Below are 27,430 nucleotides of genomic sequence, written 5' to 3'. Positions count from 1 at the left end.
TTCTAAATTGATGGAAAAAAACCAAAAACAGCAGAAAAATTAAAATATCTATGGAACACCATTCTTTGATTAAATTGCTTTTTAGTTGTAGTTAAGAATCTACTTTTTCACTGAATATTCGTTTAAAAGTTTTAGGGCTGTATTCATTCATAGTCTTTGTTAAAGATAAAGAATTTTTTTTTTTTTATTGAGTATAACGAGTAACAACAGCTAATAGCTAGGTCATTAGCCTGTGGTTGTAGATACAATATTAATGGATATTAAAGTTATGATTGAATGTTACATGATTACAGATTAAGTTATACAGTATTATATATTTACATTATATATGGTATGCATAGATTTAGCTTGCAATTTAGATTTGTTTGTCAATTCCAATGGATTTGAAGAAGCTATAGATCAGTTGGTGTAATGTTCTTCAAGTGCTTCCTCCATTGAAGAAGGTTGGTTGAGAATACTTCTTGCGTTGACATACAGTGGGCAGTCTAGGACTATGTGTTTTTGATCTATAGCAGTTCGTTACACTGGATACAGAGAGGATGTTCTTCATATTTATATGTATATAGGTGAAGTTAGTATGACCGATTCTTGTTCTTGTGTTTATGGTTTCGGAACGTCTAGATATATTAGCCTGGGAATGCCATTTGGTAACTTTTTTTTAATTGACTTTAATTTGTTTGACATTGGTATTTCATCTCAGGATGTTTGCCACTGGTAGTGTGTGTGTTTATGATTTTTTTTATATCTTGGTATGGAAGAGTAGTAATGGATGAGGACAAGGTTGAGGCGATTGTCTCATTTGCCAGTGTATTCGCTTTTTCTTTCCTGGGATGCCTGTGTGAGAGGGAACCCACATGAATTCAATCACTTTTTGGGTCAAGGAGATGATGTTATGAATTTTGGTAAATCATCTCATTAGAGGAGTTAGGTGCTTTGATGGCTAGAAGGGCACTTAGGGAGTCACTGATTATTAGAATTTTATTTGCGGAAGTTGACTTGGCAAATAATAATGCTTCTTTGATGGCTTGAGTTTCCGCTGTGAAGTTACTGACTTCAGGGAGTAGTTTGAAGCATTTTGAAGTATGGCTTGTGTAGTAAGTGAATCCTACTCCGACACTGGTTTTGGAAGCATCACTGTAAATTTGTTTGAAATTTTAGAATTTGGTATGTAAAATTTCGTTAAAGATTGCTGTAATTGCTGCATGTGGAGTGCTGTTCTTTTTGGAATGAAGAAGCTGCATGTTAATTTTAAGGGACCATTGCAGATAAAGTATTGTTTAAGCTATATTTATGACTCAAATGAGATTCATAAACTAGACTTTTACTTGAGAAAAGAAAAGTATTACTTGATTTTAAAGTTGGTCCAGACCTACCTTAAGTAATATTATTGCTACCTTATTTTTACCAGGTGGCATGTGTACAATTTTTTTTTGTCTGAATTATATTTATTTTATTAGGAATATTTTTAAACACCCTATATAAAAGATAAATAATCATAACTTACTACAAAGTCAAATCTCTATATTATCTTCAATTTTAATTGCTTGATTATAAAAGCTGAATAATTGTTAATCATTAATAATATATCTGTGATATGAATATAGCCCAATGCACAGTCCCTACTCACATTTTTTATAGGTGACTGATTGGGCACTGAAAATTTAAAATTGATATAAAACATATATTATGGTGACCTCAAGATGAGGTGTAATCAAAACCTACTATACAGCAAAGCAGATTACTCAGATTTTCTATTTTATAAAATTTTGATCAAATTATGTTATACATTGTGACCAATTCCAATTTAACATTGAAAATTAATTAATTAGACCATTATGGCTATTAGGAAAAAAAACTAAAAAAAAAATCAAGCAACATTATAAAGTTGTAAAATCACGTTTTTATTAGATAAAAATAAGGATTTATAAATATGGTTCAGGAAATTCAAAAGTGACTTCCCTACCAGTCAGCTTTCTGTACACTGAAGCGAAAGTATCCACCTGTAATAACAAAATACATATGATTAATAATTCTAAAATAATTATCTATATTATTATAGCTGTAGCCAGATCTTTATTTCAGAGTATTCAAGAAGCTTGTGCATCAAAGTAAGCTTAGTGGGGAAGTGGGGTTTGACTCCAAACTACCTTCAGAAAAATTCACATTTTAATACTTAATAGATTTTTTAAACATAGATAAATTAGCTATTTCTTTTTAACTATCAAACATAATACATTGTTTGGACAAATCAAGTGTTAATAACATCAAGCTATAAGTTACAAAACTTTGATATAATGACATATAAAATCTTTATTAATTGATAAGTTATATAGAATACTAAGTTACTTTAAGATTATATTTCACAGTGGCGGCTCGAGTGCTCTGAAAGTGGGAGGGCGATATAAAATTGCTTATTTATGGAAAGTATCGAACACAAATAATTTTAATAATAATAATTTATTTTAATCTGTATAATATTTTAATACATATAAATTATTAATTATTATACATATATATTTTAAATTGTCAACACTTATTTATAGATAGAATTGATTAGAGTTACGACGGCACAAAGTAAATAATAAATACGCAAGTTCGGAATTTGTGCATAACGGCCAACGGGCGATTAAAATCATCGCCCCGGCAGAAGTATTATTATTGTGTTCCCCCTTCTTAGTTTTTGTATTCCAACCATAGTAATGACGAGCGACTTTTAACATCGCCCAAGCATCGCATGTACTGCTTGTAGTGGTAGTCATGGTCGTACCCAGACATTTTTCGAAGGAGGGGCAAATTAATTTTAAAAATAAATGAAAATTTTTATACATTTTATTTATAGTAAATTATTATGTTTCGTCATTATTACAATCATGAATTAAAACTTTACAATTAGGTAGGTATTATTATTACAATTAAAACATTTAAAACATTATTATACCAGAATTTTACCAATTGCTGTGGAAATAACATTATTCCAGGAGGGGGGCAAGTGCCCCGTATTGCCCCCCTGGAGACGCCCATGGTGGCAGTCATTGGCCAGAGAAAAATGAGAGTACAAGAATATACCGGGCTATCACCTCAAATAGCACTGTAAATACTCTACTTCCAATAAGGCAGTATCCGTAACATTCAATTAAGGTGCTATATAAGATTTTTTCAAGGTAACTGTATCTTTGATATTTACAGTTATGACTTACCCAGTGTGACAGGGCCGGATTTAGGGGAGGGCTGAGTGGACTGCAGCCCAGGGCCCCACCAATGTTATGATATTTCAATTAGGATACAGAAAAAATATTTTATTTATATATTAAATACTCATATTTACACATATGTAATTAAATAATATTGAACATTATTTGGACATATAAAAAATTTAATTTTACTAACTATAATAATAGATGTATTCGCATTTGTTGACAATAAACGGTGTCTAAGAATCTAGATAAGATAGGTTTTTAAGCCATCCGTAATCGGTGTTGATTTTCAAAACATTATTAATAAGTTTGTACAAATGAAATTAAAAAAAGTTCCAGGCATTTAATTTTAATTACCTGACATTATTATTTTAATTATTCTTTATTTAATTACTTACATCTAATATTATGATGATATTACTTATACTATAGTTATACTTGATTTGATTGTTTTTATAATTATTTATAATTAAATAAGTAGTTAAATTGATTTTACTATAGTAGTATACTAAATATGATAAAAAATGTTATTTAATAAGTAAAAAAAATATATTTTCTGATTTATGTGTAAGGGTCCCCCACAATGAATTCCATCCAGGGGTCACCAAATACCTAAATCTGCCCCTGGTGACTAATCAATGGTACATCAAATAGATTAATATCACTATACCAATAATACGAGCATAGCATAATTCTACAGCACAGGTAATTTAATAACCATTTTGCCAAACAGGCGAATAAACCATATTTATGAAGTTACTTCCGGTTATAAAGCAATTATTATATTAAGTGCATACAATCAATTCATGATAATTATATAGAAATTGGATTATATTATTAGTAAATATTACTTTTAATTTATGAACCAATAAATTAGTAATTAGTAATTACCTTATGTTCAATGTTTGTTTGCTGAGTTTTGTCCAAATGTACTTTCATAACTTGTTTACCATCCAATTTCACACGAATGCGTTTGCCAACAATTTCAGCAGGAAACACCAAATCATCCAAAATAGCATCATAGACCCACGTTAATGTACGGCTAAATAGATAATTATAATAAAAAATAAAATAAATTTAAAACAAAAAATTTGACGAATAACATTTTATAAATTGGGTTGTATAAAATTTAAATTAATTTAATCAATTATTATAAATAATAAGAAAAACAGATAAATATGTAATTTTGCAAAATTTAATCAAATTGTTTGATTCAACAATGCAGCAAAAGAAGTTCACTGTTAAATACAACAATAATTAATACAAAAATATAATTTCAATTTCAAATTTATACCTTCTGGGGCGTTTTTGTTTGTTTTGGGTGCGAGTTTTTCTTGTTGGTTTGGGCAAAATTTTTCTGTCACCAATGAAGACAACATGCTTACCACTGAATTTCTTTTCCAATTCTCTAACAAGACGAGCTTGAATTTTTTGGAACTGTGATCTTTGTGGCATCGGTACATAAATAATGATACTCTAAAATATAAAATTACCAATGAATTATCATTTATATATTTTAAATAAATAAAGAATTTCTTAACAATCTAAAGAATTGCCAGAGAACCAGGGATTCTTAACTTATTTCAGACATACACCCCTCTCTTGAGGATATAAATAAGTAAAACTAATATGATATCCCATATGATATTGTTGCCAGATTTCATTATCGTATAAAATTTATTACCCACATAATCTTAAACAAAGTCTGAGTCATCAATATTAATCTTAAAAAAAAAAAATGACAGAATTAAGAAATATAAACTATACTAAGAGTAAGGGCAACACATAGTGGTTAAACCGCCTAACAAATTCATATTGTTTAATTTTTAATGCAACTGTCTGATACGCATTCACACATACACGGTAACAGTTGCAGCTGAAAAATTGACCGCTTTGTGTGGTCCATGGCTAAAGGTAGAAATACTATACCTTACATGCATATCCATATTTAAGAACAATTCTAGTTTAACAACCTATCAATTTTTTTTTTTTTAAGTGCCGTTTTGCATGCTTTTTAAGAATGTATAAAAAAAAGGGTCGGACAAACTTTGTTTTGAAGTTATCAGCAAATAGTTCTAGTTATCTGTAAAAGTTCCATATAATATACCATCATATAACAGTCTAAAGTTTATACAGTATAAAAAACACAACATGAAACAATTTGATGGAAACTTATCCTGAGTATATTTTTAAATCAATAAAACATACCTTTTTGCCTAAGAGCTCAATTTCTTTAGCTTTTGTAATATACAACTCACGAAGTTGAGCTTTTAAGTCACTATTGTTTTCCAATTCCAAAAGCGCTTGGGCAATGGACAACTCAAACTGATCAGGGCCTGCACTGCCCTTTTTAACAATTTTTGCTTGTGTTGGGATAGGCATCTGTAAATAAATAATTATATAATTCAATAAAATACCCAAGAGTTTATTGGCTTTTTGGAAAAAATAGACATAACATTTAAAAATAAATAAAAATGCATACAACTAAGAATTTTATTAAATTTGCTATGCATAAAATGTCCAAAATATATTTAGTTATAAATATATTTGGGTACTTTACATGGTAATAAAGGTGTACCTATCACCTTATACTAATGTATCAAAAAAAAATAAAAAAAAATGCCTTATTAGGTTAATCGACAATTTTTTAGTAATTGTTTTGAACGTTCGTTATCAGAACACCTACTATCACTTAACCTAAGTATCGTACAAATACAGTATATAATGTATATATGCTACACGTTTGTTTAATCTTATAACCTAAATCTCGACAAATTTACCGATAATTGTATGAAAAAAAAATTAAATTAAATTAATTTACTGAACTAGCGGCATTCTATGATAACAGAGAGTTTTAGAACTTTAATTTCCACAAAATCTAATATGATTTCTATGAATTAATGATGATTTATACTCGTACACGCGCACAGGCACAGCGGTAGATAACTAACATTAATATTTAATAGTTCAATAATTATATTCATAACACCGATTACAACCTAATATGAAAACAATAAGAACAGAATTACGGAAACACATACCTTGAAGCTCGAGTAATGTAACGAAAGGACCGAAAGAACGACGATAATCGCAGAAAAGTCGAAACTTCTCAAGCTATCACATGCATCATGCACGTTCGATGAAAAGAGAGAGAAACTTCGGCGCGTCGGCTTCTGCAAGAGTCGAGATAGCTACCCAATAACAGTCCCCTGTTGTACAGGCTAGCAAACTCATGAAAATCGATTTCCAGCACTGCGGTATAATCATTTTACGTTTTTTAAGATTTGCAAAATGTAATATATTGAAATTGATTATTTCATTAGATTAAAAGTATAAGATTAAAAAAAACTAAAAGCGATTGTACTATTATAAATTGTCTATAGTGTTTTTATTTTACATAGATTTTAGCATAAATAGCACATTATTAATTAATCGACGGTATCAGCTGCTGCAGCTGCTGGGAATCATTCATGATGTAAATAGAAATTCGTGATTGTGAGCAATGAAAAATAATTTTATCGGCGTTACCAACTTATCCGTTTTTGCTTGAAAGGCGTAAACTATATCCTTTTTTTCTATTCGCATATTGACCTTCTATAATCATGTGTTTAACCCCGTCGCGACAACCAGAGTAAATTTTCTTTCTTTAAACCGCTTATTGCTCGCTACTTTGACTTTCCACTTTCCCAGCCGAGTCCTGGCGGAAAAATTCGTCGTCTACCATCTCGACCGTAGGAGTTAAGTTTCGTACTTAAAAAAACAATCCTAAATAAATAGAAATGAATTCAAGACTAATAGTCCTGGGATCGAAGCTCGCCTTCCGAAGTTCACCGCGGATGTTCACTACCTCGGCTGCGAGGTTAGGCACAAGCAAAGATGAAGGTAAGCGATATTTTTTTCATTTGTAGTTAGTTTTCTGCAATTGCGCTCTATTAAAAATACTCACCTACTTATAATTGTTTTAATGTCTAACCTTTACTGTAACAATGGAATACTATCTTGACTAGTTAAGACTGGTTACGAAAAAGGATCTTTTATGTAAACGCTAGTGTAAACGTATTTTAATTATTAATTCTTGCTGATTGATTATTTTCTTTTGATAATAAAATTAAAATTTTATTTTCATTAGTCCTATTATAAATTTATAATAATACGTTAATTGCAAATTGTACATAGCTATCTGGACAATATAAAACTATTTTTTAGGTGGTATTTATTATTTAATAATTCTACCTACATATCTGTATCTATACACCCCTTTAATACCAATTAGAAATTGAATCATTAGATTCTATTTTATGTCTTCTTTAATAAAATTCATATTTTATTAACTTATATTTAAATCTAAGTATATATTTAGTATATTACAATTATTTAAATTTAGAAAAACAAATATACCTAGAAGTTTTTAATTAATTAACTTTAATGTAATAATTAGTCATATTGATAAGGTTTCATTTGGTTATTTAAGTATTTTGAATTTTAAAACCAAACATTGATGAATTTACACAAAATGGATTACAGTAAATAAGTTTATTATTTCTATTAGAGGAAGATACACAATATGTTTAAATTTATAACTTAAATCTATAATATATTGGATGCAATTTAGATGTTTGTATGGATTTTTTGGCTACATTTTAGGTATCGTTTTTAAATACTGTATCATTGAACATCTCAATAGCTGTTGAGGATTACAAATCTGAAGTGGAAGGCAGCTAAATACTTTTTTTCTGGAAAAAGTTCAACTATACTTTTAGTACATAATTGATTATAGATAACAATTAAGATAAGATTTGATAACAATTTTTACAATTTTTTTTTTTCAAGCTTACATCTAATTGTATTCAAAAATCTAAATGATTCATCCGAAATGCGTAGGTGTATATACTTAGCTTTTAGGTTTAAAGTAATATAACATAGTATTTCAAACTCATTCCATGTATAACTGTTGCGATCGACTAATTCTTAACTTTCACTGTAGACTGTGATTGTTGCTAATGTTGGACGATTGTGGTCTTGAGATCGTAGAGTAACACTATGCTTGAGAGGGTGGATGTAAATAACTTGTATCACAGGAAAACTCATACGTTTATAACACTAACTAAAGTGATTAATGAGTAAATATATTTGAGTAAATTGGGTACAATTGTAGAGCACAGCTAAAGTATTTATTTTTTTTTTAATTAAAAAAATGGGTGGGTGTGTTTAATTGCATGACCTCTCAAAATACCTTTTTTAACCACTGACTATCACATTCCTGTGTTTTATAACATAATCATTTAGTAACGGTACAGTTATAGGAAACCCTGGCTCTCATTATTTTAAACTTAAATAATTAGATCATAATATGAAAGCCAAAATTTAAATTTAAAAAACAATTTATATTAAAATATTTTGTTTTATGTAGCATAAATAGTATAGCAGTGAAAAAGATAGTAAATTTTATTTTTTATTTGTAATAGTTCTATTTTTTAGAAACTTTAATATTCAACTTGAAAAATGTTTGTCATATTACCTAAGTGAGATTAATATTAATATTTTATATTGGTAAAATTATTTTTCACAAAGTTAAACGCATATTTTTATCAGCTAAATTGTTAAAAAGAAAGATTTCCATACATTAATTTAAAAAGTTTAAATAGATTAGAGATATTAGAAATGATCAAAAATTCTTCAACAATTCATTCTCAGGGTCGTTTAAAATTTTCTATTTGCGCTAGGTATAATATCCCATTGTTTTTTTAAACTTTTTTCTTAAATTTGTCATTTATAAAAATTATAAAAAATATTTTTGTTGTATACTTATTATTTAATTTATTTTTATGATTAAGTTTTGTGGACTATGTATTTATGACTGATACAATAATAACTCATGCATTATATCTTATCTAATATCTATTATCAGTACTTATGAAGGGGAAAAATAAAAAGTAATTTAATTAAATAACTTACTTTTCTAATGAAATATTTCTATTACAAATTATTTTAATACTTATCATCAACTCATTAAATAATCCTAGTAATAGTGTTATTATTATCAATTATTATTTTCAGGATTTCCCGATCCATTGGATTTAGCTACAGGTATCGAAAAAAAAGAAATGCTTTTGCGTCTAGCTGGAAATGATGTAAGTTTTATACTATTAAATTATCTTATTTATTAGGGAGTCTATTCATTTTTATAGAACTAGTATTTATAGCATATAATATGTTATGTTGCATTATAGGACCCATACAATTTAAAATCTATTAAGCGAGGTGTGGGAACCAAAGAAACACCAAATGAAATTCCATCTGCCTTTGAAGCTAGAATTGTTGGTTGTGTATGTGAAGAAGACTCATCACATGTTAAGTGGATGTGGCTACACTCAGGCGAGCCAAAACGTTGCTTCTGTGGACATTGGTTCAAATTAGTTTACAAGGAAGCACTTGTTTAGATAATTATATGTCGTCGTTGTTCAACTATATTCAACAAGTTTAGTCCTGCTCCAAATATTTTTTTGTTTGTAAAATTGTTTTGTCATTAAAAAAAAAGTATTGTTGGCATCAGTATCAATTATTACTTTTGATTTTTATTGTTCGATACAGACTGAACAGTATTAAACAATATTGTTCCTTGAGAATTAGCTTTATATCAATGAAAGCACTTATGTTTTTCTAGGTCTTTTACAGTTTGCAGATAAATAATTAAAAAAATATTTTACCAAATAATTATATTATTTTATTATTTTAATATTATCTGTTTTATTAAAGATCTTAAGTTAAATACGCAATAAAATATCTGATGGTTTCTCAACAAACCATGTCTTGGAAATTGGAATTGCTTGCAAGAGCAGTGACTTAACAGACTGAAGGTGCTTTCTCCCTTACATATTTTGTGAATTATGATTATGATATAATATAGTAATTAAATATTCCATTGTGTAGTCTACAAGTACTACATGAGCAATTATGGAGACAGCAATTCGGATCTCGTTGGACGACTATTGTATCTTTAATCGTGATTAAATATGAATAATACGATTTTCACAAATATAATTGTTATGTATGCAAAGAACAAGTTAGAAGTGTACAACTTTTATTATTATATGATATCCAAACGAACCTAGTTCCTACATAATATGTTAGTATAACTGAATGGATTTATCTAAAATATTAGCTGATTTTCTTAAGTATAAATGTAACTATAATATAGAAATTCACTTAAGTAATAACAATTAATTCTTCATAATATATTTATTTATAATAATAAACGGGTCAGGCCCTTGACATTTACAAACATTAATAATTATTAATTTAATAATACACATACATAATGCTAAGACAGATAATAATATACAATAAAAAATAATTAGTTACAAAATAAATTGTTTATATGCCATTGGTCCTATTAGCTAATATCATATGCAAAAGGATTCATTGTATAAAAATTTGTCACAGATGGGACCTGGATTGAAGAAAGCACCAGAAACATTAAAATGCATCCTCACTAATATATTTGGAGCATCAGCTTCCCCACATTTTATATTAATAACCTGATATATTTATTTTTAAATTAAAAATTAAAAGTAATCAGTTTATAGATTTTATATTTAAAAAAAGAATATTGTAAAAATACTTGGTGTATCGGAACTAGGGCTGTGTGATTATTATTTGAAGCAAATATTTTAATTTTTAATTAGGATGTATTTTGCATATGGCATGGTTAATTATTTTTTCCATAAACATTGCATGTAGTTATCTTAATTAATAATACCTTATATTATCATACTAGCATAGATATTAGATATACATTATACATATAACCTGGTTTGAGGGTAAATCGTTATTGTTACAAGATTTCATAAAAATTTAAAACTCAAACGCCCAAAACATTTTTCCTATAATGGCGCTTCAAATTTTCTTTATAGCTGTTTGAATCAAAACTTATAATATGGAAAACTTAGTGTTGAATTTTTTAACCTTAGATATAAATACAAACAATTTTATGAATTTTAAACTACAAAATAATTTGCGAATATTTATGGTTTTGACGAATTTTTGTCAATATTTGAACTTCAAATGCTAATAAATAAAAATTGTGCCTATGTATTCTTCTAATTTTTTAATCACTATAAGAATGACTTATGATGAACTTTGTATTAAATTTTCAGGTATTTTGATTCGGCCAAAAATATTTTATCGACACTTCAAAAAAAAAAATCAAACACTTAAAATTTTTCCTATAATGATGCTTCGAATTTTTTCTATAGCTTCATGAAGAAAAACTTATGGAAAACTTAGTGTTGTATTTCTAATCCTTAATTATAAACACAAAATTTTTCAACTTCAAAATTATTTGGAAAATTTTAGCGTTTTCGACAGATTTTGTAGAAATTTGAACTATAAACGATTATAAAAAATATAATTGTGACTAACGATTTTCAATTTTTTTTTTAGCTACAATAAGAACAACTCATAAAGAACCTTGTATTAAATTTTCAAGTATTTTTTGTCATCCAATATTTTTTGGCCGAATTAAAATACTTGAAAATGTAATACTAAGTTCCTCATAAGTTATAGTGATTAAAAAATTATAAGAATTCACGGGCATAATTTTCTTTTATAAGCATTCAAAATTTGAATTTTGAATTCACACGTAAAAATTAGGACAATGTTCAAATTATCTTAGATAGAAATTCATAAAAAATTTTGCAAAATAATATAAATTTTAGTTTCTATTAATTCTAATGATTATTAAGGTTGATTTTTTTCCGTTAATTCATTTATATTGTCTTTCATATTGGATGTTGATATGCCTTGTTGCTTATAATTGTGAACAATGTTTATTTTTCTAAAAATGTATTGAAAATGTCTGCTAGAAAAGATTAGTGCAACCGAAAACAGTTATCATTTTAGGTCTATACATTGTTTAAAAGCAGTTTTAAGAATATTGGTGTTTTGAAATTCTATGACTTCCATCTCTAAGTTAGATTCAACGTCGTCAATATTAACAGACAAAGAGTTGAAATAAATTGTTTGTTTTTCTTGTGTGTAAAATCAGAAAACCATATTGAAAATTCATTTTGTAAGTATTCAATTATATATTTAAAAATTAATTTTTACATTATGAAATTAAGATTTTAAACACTAGTATATATATATATGTATAGAGTACACGGGTATAAGGCCATGGGTTACCAGTACCAGCCCTAAATAATAATCTTACCCTTAAGTATTGTTAAGAGATCACTTCACTCAAATTTCAGAAATTATTATGATTTATTATTGTAAATGTAATAGTTTCTCTGTAAAGTCTGGGCAGAGAGAAAAAAATGCACTAACATCCTATTTATAGTTGGAATATATTTATATTTTAGACAAATGCGGTGATGTACAGATGTGGATGCAACATGGCATGTATGAGCAATTATGGGTTTTATGGAGAAAAAATATTACATTATGTACTTGTGATTGTTTTCTTATAAGTTACCTATTTGGGCCGGTCAAATTATTTTCCCCTTCTATTAAACACAGAAATAACGTCATTAATTTAGAAAAAAATAGGAAAGCTGGACAAAACTTAATTAAGTGAATAATTTGCATCTTGAGACTATTTTTACGGATAAGGTAAGTTAAAGGTTGATATTTTATGTAAAAAAGATTATTTTATTAATATTCAAGTGACATTTAAGGGTATACAAAATTAAAAAATATATACTATAATAAATAACATAGACAATAAAAATATAATAATTTTAAATAAATATTCAATAGAACAAAAAATGCTGTTTTTATGAGAAAAATTGGTATACAATTAAAAAAGCGTAGATGGATATTTTTATAAAAAGCCTAAAATAACACATATAATTCCACATATAACTAAATTAAGTAAACCAAGATTACGATCTTCTCCAAATTTTCCCAAATGCCAAATTATAGTGATGACTAAGACAAGTTCAAGTAAATATTCTGTTTTTGAATTTTCTTGTGATATTTTACCCTATAATATTATAAAAATAATTTTTGTTTAGAATTAAATGAAATAGTTAATTTAATGAAAGCCAAATGAATGTGTAATTTAATGAATGTTATTTTATACACATTGTTAAAAAATGTTAAAGTTTTTGTATTATTCTTGATATTTCTGACTTTAATTTTAATTACAGGAGCATTTTTTACTATACCGTCAAAATCTTTTGTTAATAGAAAAAAAATCAAAAGAAATTATGACATACTTTGACCTTTGCCTAAGAAATAGTCAAGTATTCTATTTTGAATAATCTATATTCTAAGACTCATGTATTATATGCTTAGGTGTTTATCGTTGTTTTTTAGTAATGTAGATATTTTACCAATAAAGAACATATTCTGAGTAGAAACCAGACCGTTCTATTTTACAAAACTTCGATAATTAAAAAAAATATTAAATTTTTTGAGCTATTTGATTTATCACCAGCAAATACAAAACCTAATAGGTAGCTCCAAGTACGCTATTTTCCCTTTACGGGTAGTTGGATCTGTTTCGTTATTGTGCAGATACATTACACATTAGTACACTTTGAATATTGAATATTATCCAAAACAAATTTTTAATGTTAATAGGTTGTCTTATTTTTTCAAAGATCCATTCACATTGTTTAATGTATTTGTGATTAAACTACACATTTAAAAATATCAAATAAACTACACCAGCATTATTTTACTTTAACTCGGCAGTTACCTTTTTTTGATAAGCTATTACACCTAAGCACCATACAAGAACTCCAGTTATTAAATGCAGCATTGAGCTTCTTTTTGATTCATTATTATTCAAATTTTGCTTTAAGATAGAATTTTCTTTCTCTAGCAGATCAATTGATGAAACATTTAAATGGATCTTCTTTTCTTCCATTATAATCTTTAAAAAAAAATAATGTATTCATATCAAGTAGGCAGTAGTTTTATAGCTTAGAGGTCAAAATTACAAATATAAAAATACTATTTTTAAGATAGTAAATACGTGAAATTATTAATTAAAATGAGATTAAAAGAATAACTTTTGAAAGCAAATTATTAATTCAAACTTGAAAAATCAATTAATTCTATAACAAATTTATTCATAATAAAAATAGATAATGAACTTTAATTATTATAAAATTTACCTTTTTTAATTCTAAAATTTCTTTGAATAACTCTTGTTGTTTATTTTCATAGCCATTTATGATACATTGGTATCTTTCATTAATAAAATCTATTTTCTCACCAGACTTGTCGATTACTCTATTATTTTTTGGTCTTATTTTTTTTAACTTTTGTTGAAAATGCTCATATAACGATTGAAAAATTGATAGTAATTGAAGAGATGCCGAATCCTTTTCTTTAATTATACATAATATTTGTTCTTTGTAGCATTCTTCTAAACTATTTAAATTACACTGATGTTCTTTGCTGAGACGACCAAATTCCTTTTTATAAGCATTATGTATTGAAACAATTTCATCATTAGATGTCTCACTCAATGTATCATAATTCCTAATACAAAGAAAAATTTTTTCAAATTTTTAGATAATAAATAGATCCTTTAGATTTTTTAAAATATTATATAAATACTCCAAGTTCACAAGGCCAAAATTATTAGTTAATAATAATTAATTATTAAGTACATATTTTACATAAATATTTAAACTGAGAATCAATGTTTTAGTAATTAAGACCAAATAAACGAATAAATGTAAACCAAGTGCTTAATTGTATAGTTGTATATTTTCTTATTAAAATAAAAAAAATTAAAAAAATGTAAACCAAACACATTTTCAACTCATAGTTAAATTAAAAAAAACATTAGTAAAGATTATAACACTAAGAACTTAATAATGTAATACAACTTTATTAATATACACAGTAGTCCATATTAATTAACTAGAATTTAAAATATTATATATAATGTTTTGGAATTGAAGAAGTAGGATACTTGCTTTATTAACTTAACTAGATAAATAAAAAATGTTACTTATAAGTATTTTAATCATTTAACATTTTCCTCTTTCTTCTTAATATGATATTAATACATTGATGCATAGGCGTGCACAGGGGGGATGCCGAGTATGCCATGGCATCCCCTGCAGTCTACTCAGATAGCTTATTGTTTTATGTTTTTACTTTTAATAATGAAAACTATCAATATTATCATAATTTTTATCACAAATGTAACAGAGAGTTCTGTAGTTATGTATTACATTTTTTTAGAAAAAAAAATTCTGATTTATGTTTATTTTATTTTTTTTTGAAGAGAGTTAAAAATTGAGTTATTTTGAATTATATTGGCATAATGGCATCTCCTGCGAATAAAGTCTGCGCACGCCTATGCATTGATGGTAACATTAAACAAATCAACATTCTACTATACCTAGTCACTTTTATTTATCAACTGTTTGGGTTGTAGTCTTGAAGTTAAATAAAATATTTCAACAACAAAAATACTAATCTATTTGCATAAAAATAATCTAAAATAGTACTCCTTTAGACCTAATATTAATTATCAGCTTTCTATGTAAGTTATGCCACACAATCGTGAATTCATATATTTAATATTTACATTAAAGACATCTAAAAATTAAATTTTAAAATTTAAAATTTCAAGTTGGTTATATGTATTGCTGAAGTAAAGACAAGAACGTAAACATTAACCAGGAAGTCCAAATTGATAACTAGTTAATTAAAAAGGAATACCACAGGCAGTGTTTCAATTGACAATTTATTTTAGTTTAAAATACTTACCACTTTTTCAAAATATATTTCAAAATATAATACTCACATGACTAGATAAAATTGTTTTGATACATGCAAATTGATGCAATAAAATATAAAAGTAGGTATAGGTAGTAGAAATTATAATATTAATTATTTGTACAATACTTAACGCAAATGAAAAATGAAAAGAATTATTACTAAATATAATTGTTTTTTTTTTTTTTTTTTATCATTCGTAGACGGTACGCAACTATAAGTACAGACTTGGATAATGGTCAATTACAATAATTTACAATTTATTTATAATACCTAGAATAATCACAGACCATATAGTCTGTGGTACCTTGGTATCTATAATATTACCCATATTCGTTTGTTTGTATTTATATATAAAGATATATATTTAAATATAAATTTTATTGTTATAACCCATTTTTGAAAAACAAAAATAGAAAATAGAATATAAATTAAACATTATTAGTTATCAGATTATCAAATAACTCGGTCTTCTAGTTATAATAGTCCATTCGTTATTATAATAGGAAGATTTCTAATTCTCTTGGCTTCTTATAATTTACACTATTTACAGTCTGACAAGTTTAGCCTGACTTAGATCTGTTTAAATAGAACTATTGATTAATATGAAGTTAAGAATATAAATTATGAACTGTTTAGTCATAGAATATTCTATGGTTTATTGCCACTGTAAATGTAAAACGTTCATAAGTCGGTTCACATTAATCATTACTCACTGTCCACTGATAAAAAGCATGATGCCCAGGCGGCAGGCGCCCAGGTTTGAACTTTGAAGTTAGGTACTTTAGTAATCGTGTCTTAAAAGTTAAAATATTAGAAATATAAATTATTCCTTTATCTTTAAATTTAAAAATGTTATCAAATGTTTCATTTCATTAATATTAGCGGGAATAAGAGATGGTTTAGCCAAAGAGATCTTATAAATGGTTAGCAGTTATTGGCAACCATGTTTTAAATTAAATGTGTAACCATGCCCCATGCCTGTAAAAATGGCTGAGCACGACCTGTGAAGTTTACATACAAAATAATAATGTAATAATCTTTCGATGATAACCATTTTTTCGAATTATTTTATTTTACTTTTCATCTAAGTTAAATGTTACTACGATATCAAGCCAAATAATATTCCTAGTTAATAATGAATAAAAGATACTTTCAGTAGATTGTTTAAATTTAATATTTTTTTTTTCATTTAATAACCATCGTATTATTTGATCGATACTTGGATACAGAGTTTACGGTAAAAAAACATAAAGGTGAGTTTACCTAGAATTAGGTTTGCTTATAATAGTTATTTCTTGATCATCATTAAATACGAAAATTAATTTTTCTTTCGATGTTTAATTAATACCAGTTTTTGAATTTAACTCGAATTGCCGCTTTGTGGTTTGTCCATTGACCTGGTTTGGTAGGACATGATCTTTGGTTCTGTTTACAAGCTAGGTAGAAATGTCTTGTAACCATTCGGCACAACTGTGGTTATAAATGTATAGAGTACAGATACCATTGTGGATTTGTGGCAATGTCCGGCGTCCGCTCTCTGTTATAAGTGTTTTGACTTATTATTTAATCGAATTATCGATATTTGATTTGTTTAATATTGTATTTAATTTTTGCAAATTACTGTAAAATTATAATTCACACACCTACAAAATGTTACGCTTTAATTATAAGTTATCAAATTTCGATAATTAAATTGAAAACCTTTTCAAAAATCATCCCTATCATTGCTTTTAAACAAAATAAATCTCAACTATACTCACAATAAAGATAAACTATATATTAACTATAATGTAATATTATTGGAGTGATATGTAAAAATGTAATGGTAATTAAAGTATATTGGCAGTTATAAAATGTCTTCATACCACAATGTTGAACATCTACTTATTTATATTATTTATGGAAATATCAAATAGGTTACAAGTCAAAAATATATTTTCTAATGTGTACCTATGCATTTCATTATAATATTAGGTACTTTATGTCTTCCTTTCATAAACGTTTTAATTCTAAATTTCAAATCACAATATTAATAAAAATATGTTTTTTACATTGTAGCATGGTCAAAACATAATATTATTTGTACATCAAAATATCAAATACACTGGCTTACATAAGCACTGCCCCTGTAAGACATGTAGATAACCTTTAAATTAAAATAAATCAGAATTGTATAGGATAATTTAAATAAAATGTGTACATACTACATCAGTGGTTCTCAAGCTTTTTTGATTCACGGCACATCATTAAACATCACAAATTTTCGCGGCACACTCAACACAAATGTAATGAAATAAATTACTGTTATAAATATTTTTACCAGCATAATTACAAATATCAGAAACTTCTCGCGACACACCGGTTAAGAACTACTGTACTACATACATATTATTGTATTACTATAACAATATGACTAGGTATATTAGTTACACATAATATAATTACCAATTTATATAGTTTGATTTTAGATTACTAGTAGAATATTTATTTATTTTTGAAGCTGGTTTAAGCCAATATTTACTGCTAAGGTGCCTAAGAGCCCCTAAGCGGCCTAAACACATCTAAAACTGTCCACTAGTTTAAATAACCATTTTTTATTATCAAGTATAGATTATTTAGAAACAATCAAGTTATAAACATTATTTTATGTACTTTTTAATAACATATGTATATGTATATGTGTATGTTTGTTTTTTTGTTAATTGAAAATAGAAAATATTCATAATCTGTATTATTTTTGAGTAATATACAATAAGCAAATTGGTTATAACTAGAGCTCGGATGTTGTTGCACTAAAAATGTTATAAAATTGATTGCATTATTGCTGTGAAAAAAAACCAAAATTGCAATAAAAAAATATATATTAACAAATTATTTTATGAAATGGATTAAGTCATTTTATTAAGTAATATTATAAAGTTTTATTAGATAGGTTTTAAACGAGTAGAGAATAAAAAAGATTCAAATTCTCGTCAGTTGTCATTAAAAATCTGGTAAATTGTGCGGTCTTCTTATTTTTTCAGAAATCTACAAATAATTTTATCAAAATTTAAAACTTTTTATTTAAACTATTTTTGATTTGTTTTTTTAAAAAAACCTTACTTTACCTTAAAAATTATTGCACTGTATAATCTAACAAAAAAAGTGAAAACAAAAAAATATATAAAATTGTATTGAAAATGTATTGAAAATGACGACAATCAACAAAATTGAAATAAAATTGAAATAAAATTGAAAAAAGGTCAAAAAGTTGCATTTAAAATTTTTATATATTAATTGGTACTCGTTTGAAATAAATTTATAACTTACTTAGCAACGAATCCGAACAATAGAAAAAAAATTTCAAATGCAACAACATCCGAGCCCTAGTTATAACATATATTACAAGACATGGTCCTATGAATGAGTGTATCATCAAGTATAAATAATAAATACATTTTTTAAATAAAATCTGAAAATTTTGTGAATTCCGTAAATATGGCTAACACGCAAACAGACCTAGAAAGTTTATGGTCAATATTAAAATCTAAAATATTAAGAAAAATGCTTGCGGCTAATGAAAATCTATTGCCACACTATTTAATTTGAATGTCAGTAACGCTCAATAAACAATCTGAACAATTTATTTATAAATTTTTTGGAAGATATAAAAAAGTTTATGTTTCATACAAATTTTGACTAATACTGATTGTATCATTTGTTTTGTATACACAAAGAACCTTAAATGTATTAAATTAAGTTATTTTTTTTATTGAATTACAATTTTATTAGATAATATTAGGTACCTACATATTTATTTATAATTTTTATTTTACATGTTGTTTACTGTTTTCTCGGTAGATCACACACTAAACCTTAAAATGCCCAGTAGATCACTCACTTTACCAATGCCCTACTAAACTACCTAATTTAAAGATACAAATTTAGGGTTTCCCTTAGTTCTTGTAATTTAATTGCATTGATAGGAGATTGCAACACTAATTTTTTTTGAAATTACAAGGAAAGTTGTATGGTAACATATTCAAAGCAAGATTAAAAACAAAAAGTTTCAGTGATTGTGGATGGTTTTATAATAATTTCCTAATTAATTGGTTGTATAACAAGTAATGTTTAGATTTTGAGGTTGTGGAGTGGCATATGACATGTGTGGTTATTTAAACACCAAATACATTAGTACTGTAATAATATTAAGTTTTTTAGTATAAATTAAAACTTGTTAAATGGATTTTAAAAAAAGTATTACATTTTGAAAATATTGTTAAATTAAGGCAATACATTTGTTTACTGATCATATCTGAATGAATCACTATGATGGTTATTGGTTATATAACCTCATTAAGTTACTATTTACTAAAAACTTGTAGATAACTTAAAAAATAGTATGTATTTTTGTTTTTATTAAAACAAGTATAGATTGTATTATTTTAATATATATATATATTGGTCATTGGTGTCTTGGGGCGAGATCCAGTACTCCCTCATTAAATCTGTTGATATACTTACATATTATCCATTCTGAATTTAATATCTAATGAAGTCTTATTGCATTGTATGTATTGTTCGTATCAAATACATCAGAAGTTCATTAAGTTTGGGTTGCATTTATATTTTTGGTGGGTCACATTAAGTTTTGTAATATTAACATATATATTTCAAAAATGTTAAATATTTAATATTAGATTATTTGAGAATGAATAAGTATAAAAATAAAATATATTATATTATAATATGGATAAATTAGAATAAAATATATAATACAGTATTTTCCATTTACCTAAATCTTATAGAATGTGTACATTGATCTTTGAATTTAGTTTTATCATTCACGACGATTACAAGTGTACCACTGACATGTCATCATTAAGCTGCTGGACTAATAGTTATCGCGATTATAGTGATCACTGATTATCAATTTAAAAAAATGCCATTAAGAGGTTTTGGGTCATCAAAATTTGAATATTTTGCAAAAGAGTCATAGCTTGAAAATTATGGGAATATCTGAAGTAGATGACACATGTAGTCTGTTAAATTTTTTTGAAAATACATTTTTGTATGATATAGACAATTTTTTTTAGGTTTCCTAGTACCTAAATGATAAAAAATATTTTTTAATTATAAAGCATAGAATAATAAGCTATTATGCCAGAATAATAATCCAATCTATATATATTATATAATCATAGATTTAAGAATCATTAGTCATTGCTCATTACCAGTGGCGGCTTGAACTTTTTTCCCTCAAATCACGTTTAATATTTATACACCACCCACCCTAAAATATAGTTATTTACTTATTATTGTACATTATCTGCCGAGTACACATATTGACATATTATATTTATTATTTATAATTTAATATTTAAATACCAACCTGCAAAAATGGTCCAGTTTATCTTTTCCAACCATCTGATGGTTGTAATTAACTTAGGGTGGATATGATAACAAAAAAAAAAATAATAATAATAATAGAAAAGACAATTTTGAACACTTTAAATATATTTTTAATATTGCTGTATTATATACATATCAAAATTAATAATTATTCTATTATTTAGGAATATTTATGAATTAATGATGTAATATTATAGGGTTTGTAAGTAGTGCTTTTACTAAAATCTAACACAAACCGGTGGCAGTTTTTCTAGAGATGTTTTTTATTTGTGGTGGGTGGACTAAATAGTATGTATAGTGGTCTCCATTCTCCTAACAGTCCTAACTGGAGTCCTCGGTGGCTTGGTTCTTAACAAAACATCAAATATTTATGTGAACAAAATTGTGTGTTGCATTATTGTTTTAATTATTTGAATATTTTTATAATTAACATTCAAACTTAAATATGAAATAATAATTTAAGGAACAAATTCACTTTAACTACCCAGCACATTTTTTTTTTGAAATATACGCATTTCTGCGAGTGTATATTATGATATAAATACTAGTATTTATAACCAATGGTTGTACTTACCGTTTTCATACTTTCATGTCAAGTAATAATAACAAGGCGGGGGGCAATATCGTGTTTCAGATTGAACGGCTACGACTGCGCTAAGACTGCTTACGACCAAATTCAACATTGGAATAAATTATTATATTATTACGTTATTAGTGATATTGGCGTGAAAGAGTCGTTAATGGTGAATACGCTTGTGCTACTCGTAGATGGCAGCACGTAATACACAGTTTCATCGCTATTAAAACGCGCCGCTGGAATACTGAATCGTAGCCGCGTGAGTACATATTGAAAATCATAATAGTATTTTATGTAATGATATTTTATTCATAACATTACCAATGCTCATTATTCGATTGAATTAACGTAATATTATAATTTTGTATTTTCAACGAGTAGTGAAACTTCGTAGGGTGTTGGCCTGCACCGTGCGCGTCATTGGTGTTTGTCTGTGGTGGTGGTGGTGGTGGTGATGGAGGTTTAAGTGGAGAGGCGAGTAGATGTGTGTATATTATAATAATATAAAACAATAATAAACGTAATGACATCGGTTATGAATTACGATTTAAGTCCCGGCATTGAAAATTTATTATTAGTGGTACTCGACACTACTGCAATGGACGTTTTGTACAACGACTTGGTGCCCCACACAGCGTTAATGCGAAATTGCGAACGCGGTGTATACGTTTCTCTAACATTTAACTACGAACCGACCAACGGGCTAGTTATAGGTAGACCTACGTTATAAAATACGTCTTATAATTAAACAATATTATTATTATTATTATTATTATACTCGATACCGCTCGGCGTTGGCCATGTACACGACGCAATAATAGTTCAGTCCAATATTTTATTATTATTACAATACGTATAGAAACACAATATTATTATGGCGGTTTACCGTTGAACTCGGTATGACACTTCGTAACAGGAGGGAAAACAAGCGCAAGTTTCGCATATCCTCTAAACGGCTCGTGTGTGTGTGACGTGTGTGGTGCATTTTTGTGTAATTATCGTAATGATGAATATAATCGTATACAAATGCTAATATATCTTATTTTATCGACACGAAACCTTTTGTTTAAGTGTGTGGGGGACGGGGGTGCTCGAAGTTGTGTGAGACAGACCATCATATTTTTGTTGTTGTGTTTTTTACAATGTTGTATTCAATCTGTTTTAAAAAAGAACAATAAAAACAACTGTGGTAATAGATAGCAATAAAAATTAAAATAACATTCACCAGTGTTTTTTCAAATTTTAAAGTCAACGCCGTTAACGTTGCGGAAGGTCGTGAACGCATCAACGGCTTGTCTGGTGCTTCCCTCCCACCCTCTACAATATAGTTTTCCACACCGACATCAGCTTTGTCCTCTTCCCCTTTCCTACACGTCATTCACTCCTTACCTCTTCCCCTTTTGTTTCACCACCGCAACCTGTCCTTTTCATCGCACATTGTGTGTATACGTATAAATTTTTAGTTTAATTATTGTCGTCCATTTTGTGTGTGTGTATGGTAACACCACATCGCGGCTTTTGTCATCGCTGCCGTATTACACCCGGTTCCGCGGGTTATATATTGAACGTTTTCGTTTATCCCTCTTCTTTACCATTGTTTTTCCTTCAATATTATCATATACCGTGAGTTTAACGGTCCTTAAATAGCGACTGCGATCCTCTTTCTTTTAGAAACGTGTGCGACCAGTCGCTTAGGTTTCAAGCATAGGTGTGCGCACAGAAGGAGAATAGCCCGCGGCCCCATACTAAATGCATAGATATCTGATATATGTACTTATATCCATTTAAGTGAGTACACTCATTTTCTCGAAAAGTATAAACATTTTTTTTTTTTTAATAAGAAAATATACAACTATATAATTAAGCACAACAAGTAATAATGATGAAGAGGATTACATAACATGAAAAATGGCACGATGTAGTAGGGCTTCCAATGGAGCTACCTATACTTGGGTATTTTATTAATTAATGGAGGAGGTCTCTAACCCATTTACGTTTGAGCCTTCGTGGAGCTTGTCAGGGATGTGTTGTGAAGCAAGATAACTAATGTTGGGGTTTCTATGGGAGCTAATTTTTTTGTGGAGTTTTTGGTAAGCAGTTTTAGTGGCTTGGTTTACATAATTTATTCTCAGGTCAGAGTGAAGGGTTTTGTTACTTACATACCAGGGGGATTTTGTAATAGTGCGAAGGCAGATGGATTGGAATGATTGTATTTTTTGAATGTTACTTGGGGCGACGTTACCCCAAATTTGAATACCATATTACCATAGAGGAAAGATCAACATTTTGTAAATTAGGATTTTGAGTTTAAGGTTTAATTTTGATCGTAAGAGAGGACGTAGTAGATGTAATCTGGAGTTTGAGTTTAGTTTCTTTCTTTTGTCAAATATGTGGTCTTTTCAAGTTAACCTTTTGTCGAAAATGAGTCCTAAGTATTTAACTTGGTTTGTTGGGGGTAATAATTGGTTACAATGTTTGACTGGTGGACAATTGTTTGGGTGAAGGGAGAAAGTAATATGGCTAGATTTGTTTGTATTAATTTTTATTTTCCATAGTGTGAACCAGTTTTCGAGTAAGTTGAGGTGGTGTTGGAGTTTGAAGCTTGTTATTGCGGGATCAGAATCGGTGGCTAGGATACAAGTGTCGTCGGCAAAAGTATTGAAGATGGTGCAAGAGGTTGTAGGTATATCTGCAGTGTAAATTAGGTATAAAAGAGGAGAAAGATCACTGCCATGGGGTACACCGGCGTTAATCATAAATTGGTTTGAAATTGAGTTGCTTAGATTTACTTGGAAAGAACGATGAGTGAGATAGGATTTGAGTATTAAATAATATGGGGCTGGGAAGTTTGTTTTTAGTTTGTGGAGGAGTCCTTTGTGCCATACTTTGTCGAACGCTTGAGCGACGTCGAGGAAGACACCCGAGCAGTATTTTTTTTTGCTCAAGAGAAGATGGGATGGCATCGGTGAGACGATGTAGAGGGTGAATAGTATAATGGTGAGCTCGGAAGCCGTACTGTGAGTTAGGAATGATTTTATTTATTTCGGAGATATTTTGTAGGCGTTTTAATAGAAGTTTTTCAAATAATTTACCCAGGGATGGGAGGAGGCTGATTGGACGGTAAGAAGATGTTGAATTTTTGGGTTTGCCAGGTTTGTGTATTAGTATGATTGTTGAAATTTTCCAGAGTGGTGGGAAATAAGAAAGTTTGAGCATTGCATTGAAGATGTGGGTTATGTTGAGAATTGCTTTATTTGTAAGTTGTTTGAGTATATTGTTTGTAATGAGATCGTGTCCAGGGGCTTTTCCTACCTAACCTAACCTACCCTTGCTTGGAATGAAGTGTTTGGGAGGTGTAGAAGTGGGTAGAGCGCTGATTAATGATTGGTTGATTTTATTTAAATGGTTAATAGGCGGGTTAATATTGTTAGGTTTAAATACTTCGTAAAAATATTCGGCAAATGTGTTCGATTTTTCCAAGTCAGATATGACTAGCTTGTTGTTGGGTAGTTTTATTGGCGGGATAAGTGCTTTGAGTTTTAATATGTTTTTTTGTTTTACGCCAGAGGGAGCCGTTAGTTGATTGAAGTTTGGTGATATTATTTTCATAATATTCTGAATTAATTTTATAAAATTATTTTTTTAATATGTTAGAAATAGAGTTGAGTGTGTGTTTATCCAGAGGGTGTCTAGTTGATTGCCATCTGGCTCTTGCTCTTCTTTTTTTGGGCTAACATTTCTTTGAGCATTTTTTGGGATATTATTAGATTTAGTAGATTTATTAGGGTTGGACGAAGAGTCTGAGACATTAAAAATTTTTTTTTTAACTTTTAGGTTTATATTTTTTTTAAACCGTATTATATTTTAATTTTTTTCACCCTAATATTTATTGACAAAACTATTATAAACTTTTGATTTTCATATGGTTACATATAATGAAAATATGAATTAATAAAACCATTTTCTCATGAATTTACGTGTTAACATTTTTATTTTTCGTTGTTTGTGAGAGTATATAGCTATAGGTAATAGCTCCTCAAAGTATTGATGGTTTTTAGTATCAAACTATTTGCTATTTCAAAAAAAGTTAATACTCTTCGAGATAATTAGTGTGCTCACTTAAATGGAACATCCTAGATGTATACTATATTAAATTAATTTTTGTTATTTGTATATTAATTTAAGAAATTGGTACTTTATAAAATTTACAATTTATTATTTAACTATACTAGTAGTCATTTGTACAAGAATAGGTAGTTGTTCAGACCTTTTTAATGTACCCCCTCCCTGCGGATAAAGTTTGCGCGCGCCTATGATTACACGCTGAATAGTATTTCCCATTTAAGTGTATATATTTTTTAGATAAGTACGTAGTTAGCAGAAGCACAGAATGTGCAAACGTCGTATGTTCCACTTTTCATCGAAATTGTAGTAGTAAGATTTTAAAATATTATTCTTCGACTGTTTGTTGGCCATTTTAACATGAGTTAGATGTTGTTAGGTTACTCTTGGCGATTCAAGGTTAGTCCCTAACCTAACCCCAAAAAGTCTTTTCAAAATATAAATGTATTCGCACTTAAATTTAGACTGACTTCAATGAAATCAATAGTCGAAATAAGATTTTAATAAATTTTTTCTCACTTCTTTCAATATTTTGGACTTCAAGAGAGTCATATAAAAATATATATTTATAAACCACCTGAATCACCCAAACGTAGACAAAACGATGATTCTAATAATATATTAACACATTCATATAAACTTTATACTAATATCAGTAATAGTGTAAATTTAAAATTTGTCCACGAGTTCAATAATTAATATAATAACTTTGTATAATAATTAGTATATTAAAATAATTAAAGATTAAACACTGAAGCGCGTGTTAATTGTTTTCTAAAATTCAATTTTAATTTATTATCCTGTGAAATGAGTTTTTAATATATCAGGTATAATATTATGTTCATATTGTACATACACATTACTTTGATTTCATATGTTATAGATTCTAGATAATATTATTAAGATCTGTACTCTGTAGCGACTAGCGGTGATAAAATATTGTTATAATATTTACATATTATCAAGTATATATTATAAGAATTTGCTAATAGGTTACTTATTATTAGGTAATTATAGTTAATATAAACAAATCATAGGACATTATTGGTTCTTAGATTACCTTTATCCATAACAGTTTTACTTTGCCAGTTTAATTAGGTATGGCATGTATTGTTATTGCACGTTTTGCGATAGAAATTGTAAATCGCAGGCATACGTGACATTCAAAACAATATACTAGTTAACTTCATAATCTTGTACCTAAATAAAATATCAAAATACAACGAGAAATGATGCAGAAAACAATTAAAACTTTGTAAAATGTGTAAACTCAATCCTTCGAAGTGGTGTACCTCATTTTATGGCATTCCAGATATGGATTTAAATATTTACAAAGCCATTTCTAAAGTTTGATTAAAATAATAAAACAAAATATTTACTATTTAATTTTTGA

General features: G+C 27.8%; 4 protein-coding genes across 8 annotated transcripts in view; 2 read left to right on the top strand and 2 right to left on the bottom strand.

The window, feature by feature from the left end:
• Positions 1-1,877: 1,877 nt before the first annotated feature.
• Positions 1,878-6,394, bottom strand: LOC107169975 (small ribosomal subunit protein eS7-like). Of its 2 annotated transcripts, none has more exons than XM_015519952.2 (5): positions 6,236-6,394; positions 5,403-5,576; positions 4,489-4,670; positions 4,086-4,236; positions 1,878-2,000 (listed from the first exon to the last, which is right to left on the bottom strand). In XM_015519952.2, the coding sequence occupies exons 2-5, from the start codon at positions 5,574-5,576 to the stop codon at positions 1,923-1,925; spliced, it is 585 nt and encodes a 194-aa protein (XP_015375438.1). In that variant the 5' UTR covers positions 6,236-6,394; the 3' UTR covers positions 1,878-1,922. The 2 variants fall into 2 exon arrangements, with proteins under 2 accessions (XP_015375438.1, XP_015375439.1); XM_015519953.2 differs by lacking the exon at positions 6,236-6,394 and adding an exon at positions 5,677-5,697.
• A 381-nt stretch (positions 6,395-6,775) lies between these two features.
• On the top strand, positions 6,776-9,749 carry LOC107169976 (cytochrome c oxidase subunit 5B, mitochondrial-like). Its single transcript, XM_015519954.2, has 3 exons — positions 6,776-7,076; positions 9,252-9,325; positions 9,425-9,749. Exons 1-3 carry the CDS (start codon positions 6,974-6,976, stop codon positions 9,632-9,634), a joined length of 387 nt encoding a protein of 128 aa, XP_015375440.1. The 5' UTR covers positions 6,776-6,973; the 3' UTR covers positions 9,635-9,749.
• A 666-nt stretch (positions 9,750-10,415) lies between these two features.
• LOC107169974 (uncharacterized) lies at positions 10,416-16,944 on the bottom strand. Of its 2 annotated transcripts, none has more exons than XM_089218990.1 (4): positions 16,661-16,944; positions 14,321-14,690; positions 13,900-14,076; positions 10,416-13,179 (listed from the first exon to the last, which is right to left on the bottom strand). In XM_089218990.1, exons 1-4 carry the CDS (start codon positions 16,678-16,680, stop codon positions 13,018-13,020), a joined length of 729 nt encoding a protein of 242 aa, XP_089075116.1. In that variant the 5' UTR covers positions 16,681-16,944; the 3' UTR covers positions 10,416-13,017. The 2 variants fall into 2 exon arrangements, with proteins under 2 accessions (XP_089075116.1, XP_089075117.1); XM_089218991.1 differs by having other exon boundaries at positions 10,417-13,179; positions 15,973-16,944.
• Positions 16,945-17,018: 74 nt separating this feature from the next.
• LOC107170188 (uncharacterized) overlaps positions 17,019-27,430 on the top strand; it is a 47,714-nt gene continuing 37,302 nt past the window's right edge. The window contains exons 1-2 of one of the 3 annotated variants that reach the window (XM_089218986.1): positions 17,019-17,200; positions 21,973-22,174. The gene's annotated coding sequence lies outside the window, so the exon portion shown is untranslated. Of the gene's footprint in view, positions 17,201-21,948; positions 22,175-27,430 lie in introns of all 3 variants that reach the window. The other 2 variants (XM_089218987.1, XM_089218989.1) reach the window with 2 other exon arrangements.

This window comes from Diuraphis noxia, unplaced genomic scaffold (assembly GCF_037042655.1).
Source record: "Diuraphis noxia isolate RWA-SAM2 unplaced genomic scaffold, SU_Dnox_SAM2 contig0002, whole genome shotgun sequence".
In the NCBI taxonomy this organism is placed as follows: domain Eukaryota; kingdom Metazoa; phylum Arthropoda; class Insecta; order Hemiptera; family Aphididae; genus Diuraphis; species Diuraphis noxia.
The sequence above is the reverse complement of the archived record's forward strand: the minus strand, read 5'-3'. Positions and strand labels throughout refer to the sequence as shown.

Excerpts from the sequence above, each read along its gene's own strand:
- LOC107169974 (XM_089218990.1), bottom strand. The coding sequence starts at position 16,680 with ATGCTTTTTATCAGTGGACA. Across the intron at positions 14,077-14,320 it reads AAATTTTAGAATTAAAAAAG|ATTATAATGGAAGAAAAGAA; the intron begins GTAAATTTTATA and ends TTTTTTTTAAAG. Across the intron at positions 13,180-13,899 it reads TAATAGCTTATCAAAAAAAG|GGTAAAATATCACAAGAAAA; the intron begins GTAACTGCCGAG and ends ATAATATTATAG.
- LOC107169976 (XM_015519954.2), top strand. The coding sequence starts at position 6,974 with ATGAATTCAAGACTAATAGTCCTGGGATCGAAGCTCGCCTTCCGAAGT. Across the intron at positions 7,077-9,251 it reads AGGCACAAGCAAAGATGAAG|GATTTCCCGATCCATTGGAT; the intron begins GTAAGCGATATT and ends TATTATTTTCAG. Across the intron at positions 9,326-9,424 it reads TGCGTCTAGCTGGAAATGAT|GACCCATACAATTTAAAATC; the intron begins GTAAGTTTTATA and ends GTTGCATTATAG.
- LOC107169975 (XM_015519952.2), bottom strand. The coding sequence starts at position 5,576 with ATGCCTATCCCAACACAAGCAAAAATTGTTAAAAAGGGCAGTGCAGGC. Across the intron at positions 4,671-5,402 it reads TTGAGCTCTTAGGCAAAAAG|AGTATCATTATTTATGTACC; the intron begins GTATGTTTTATT and ends TTTATATTTTAG. Across the intron at positions 4,237-4,488 it reads AAACAAAAACGCCCCAGAAG|CCGTACATTAACGTGGGTCT; the intron begins GTATAAATTTGA and ends TTATCTATTTAG.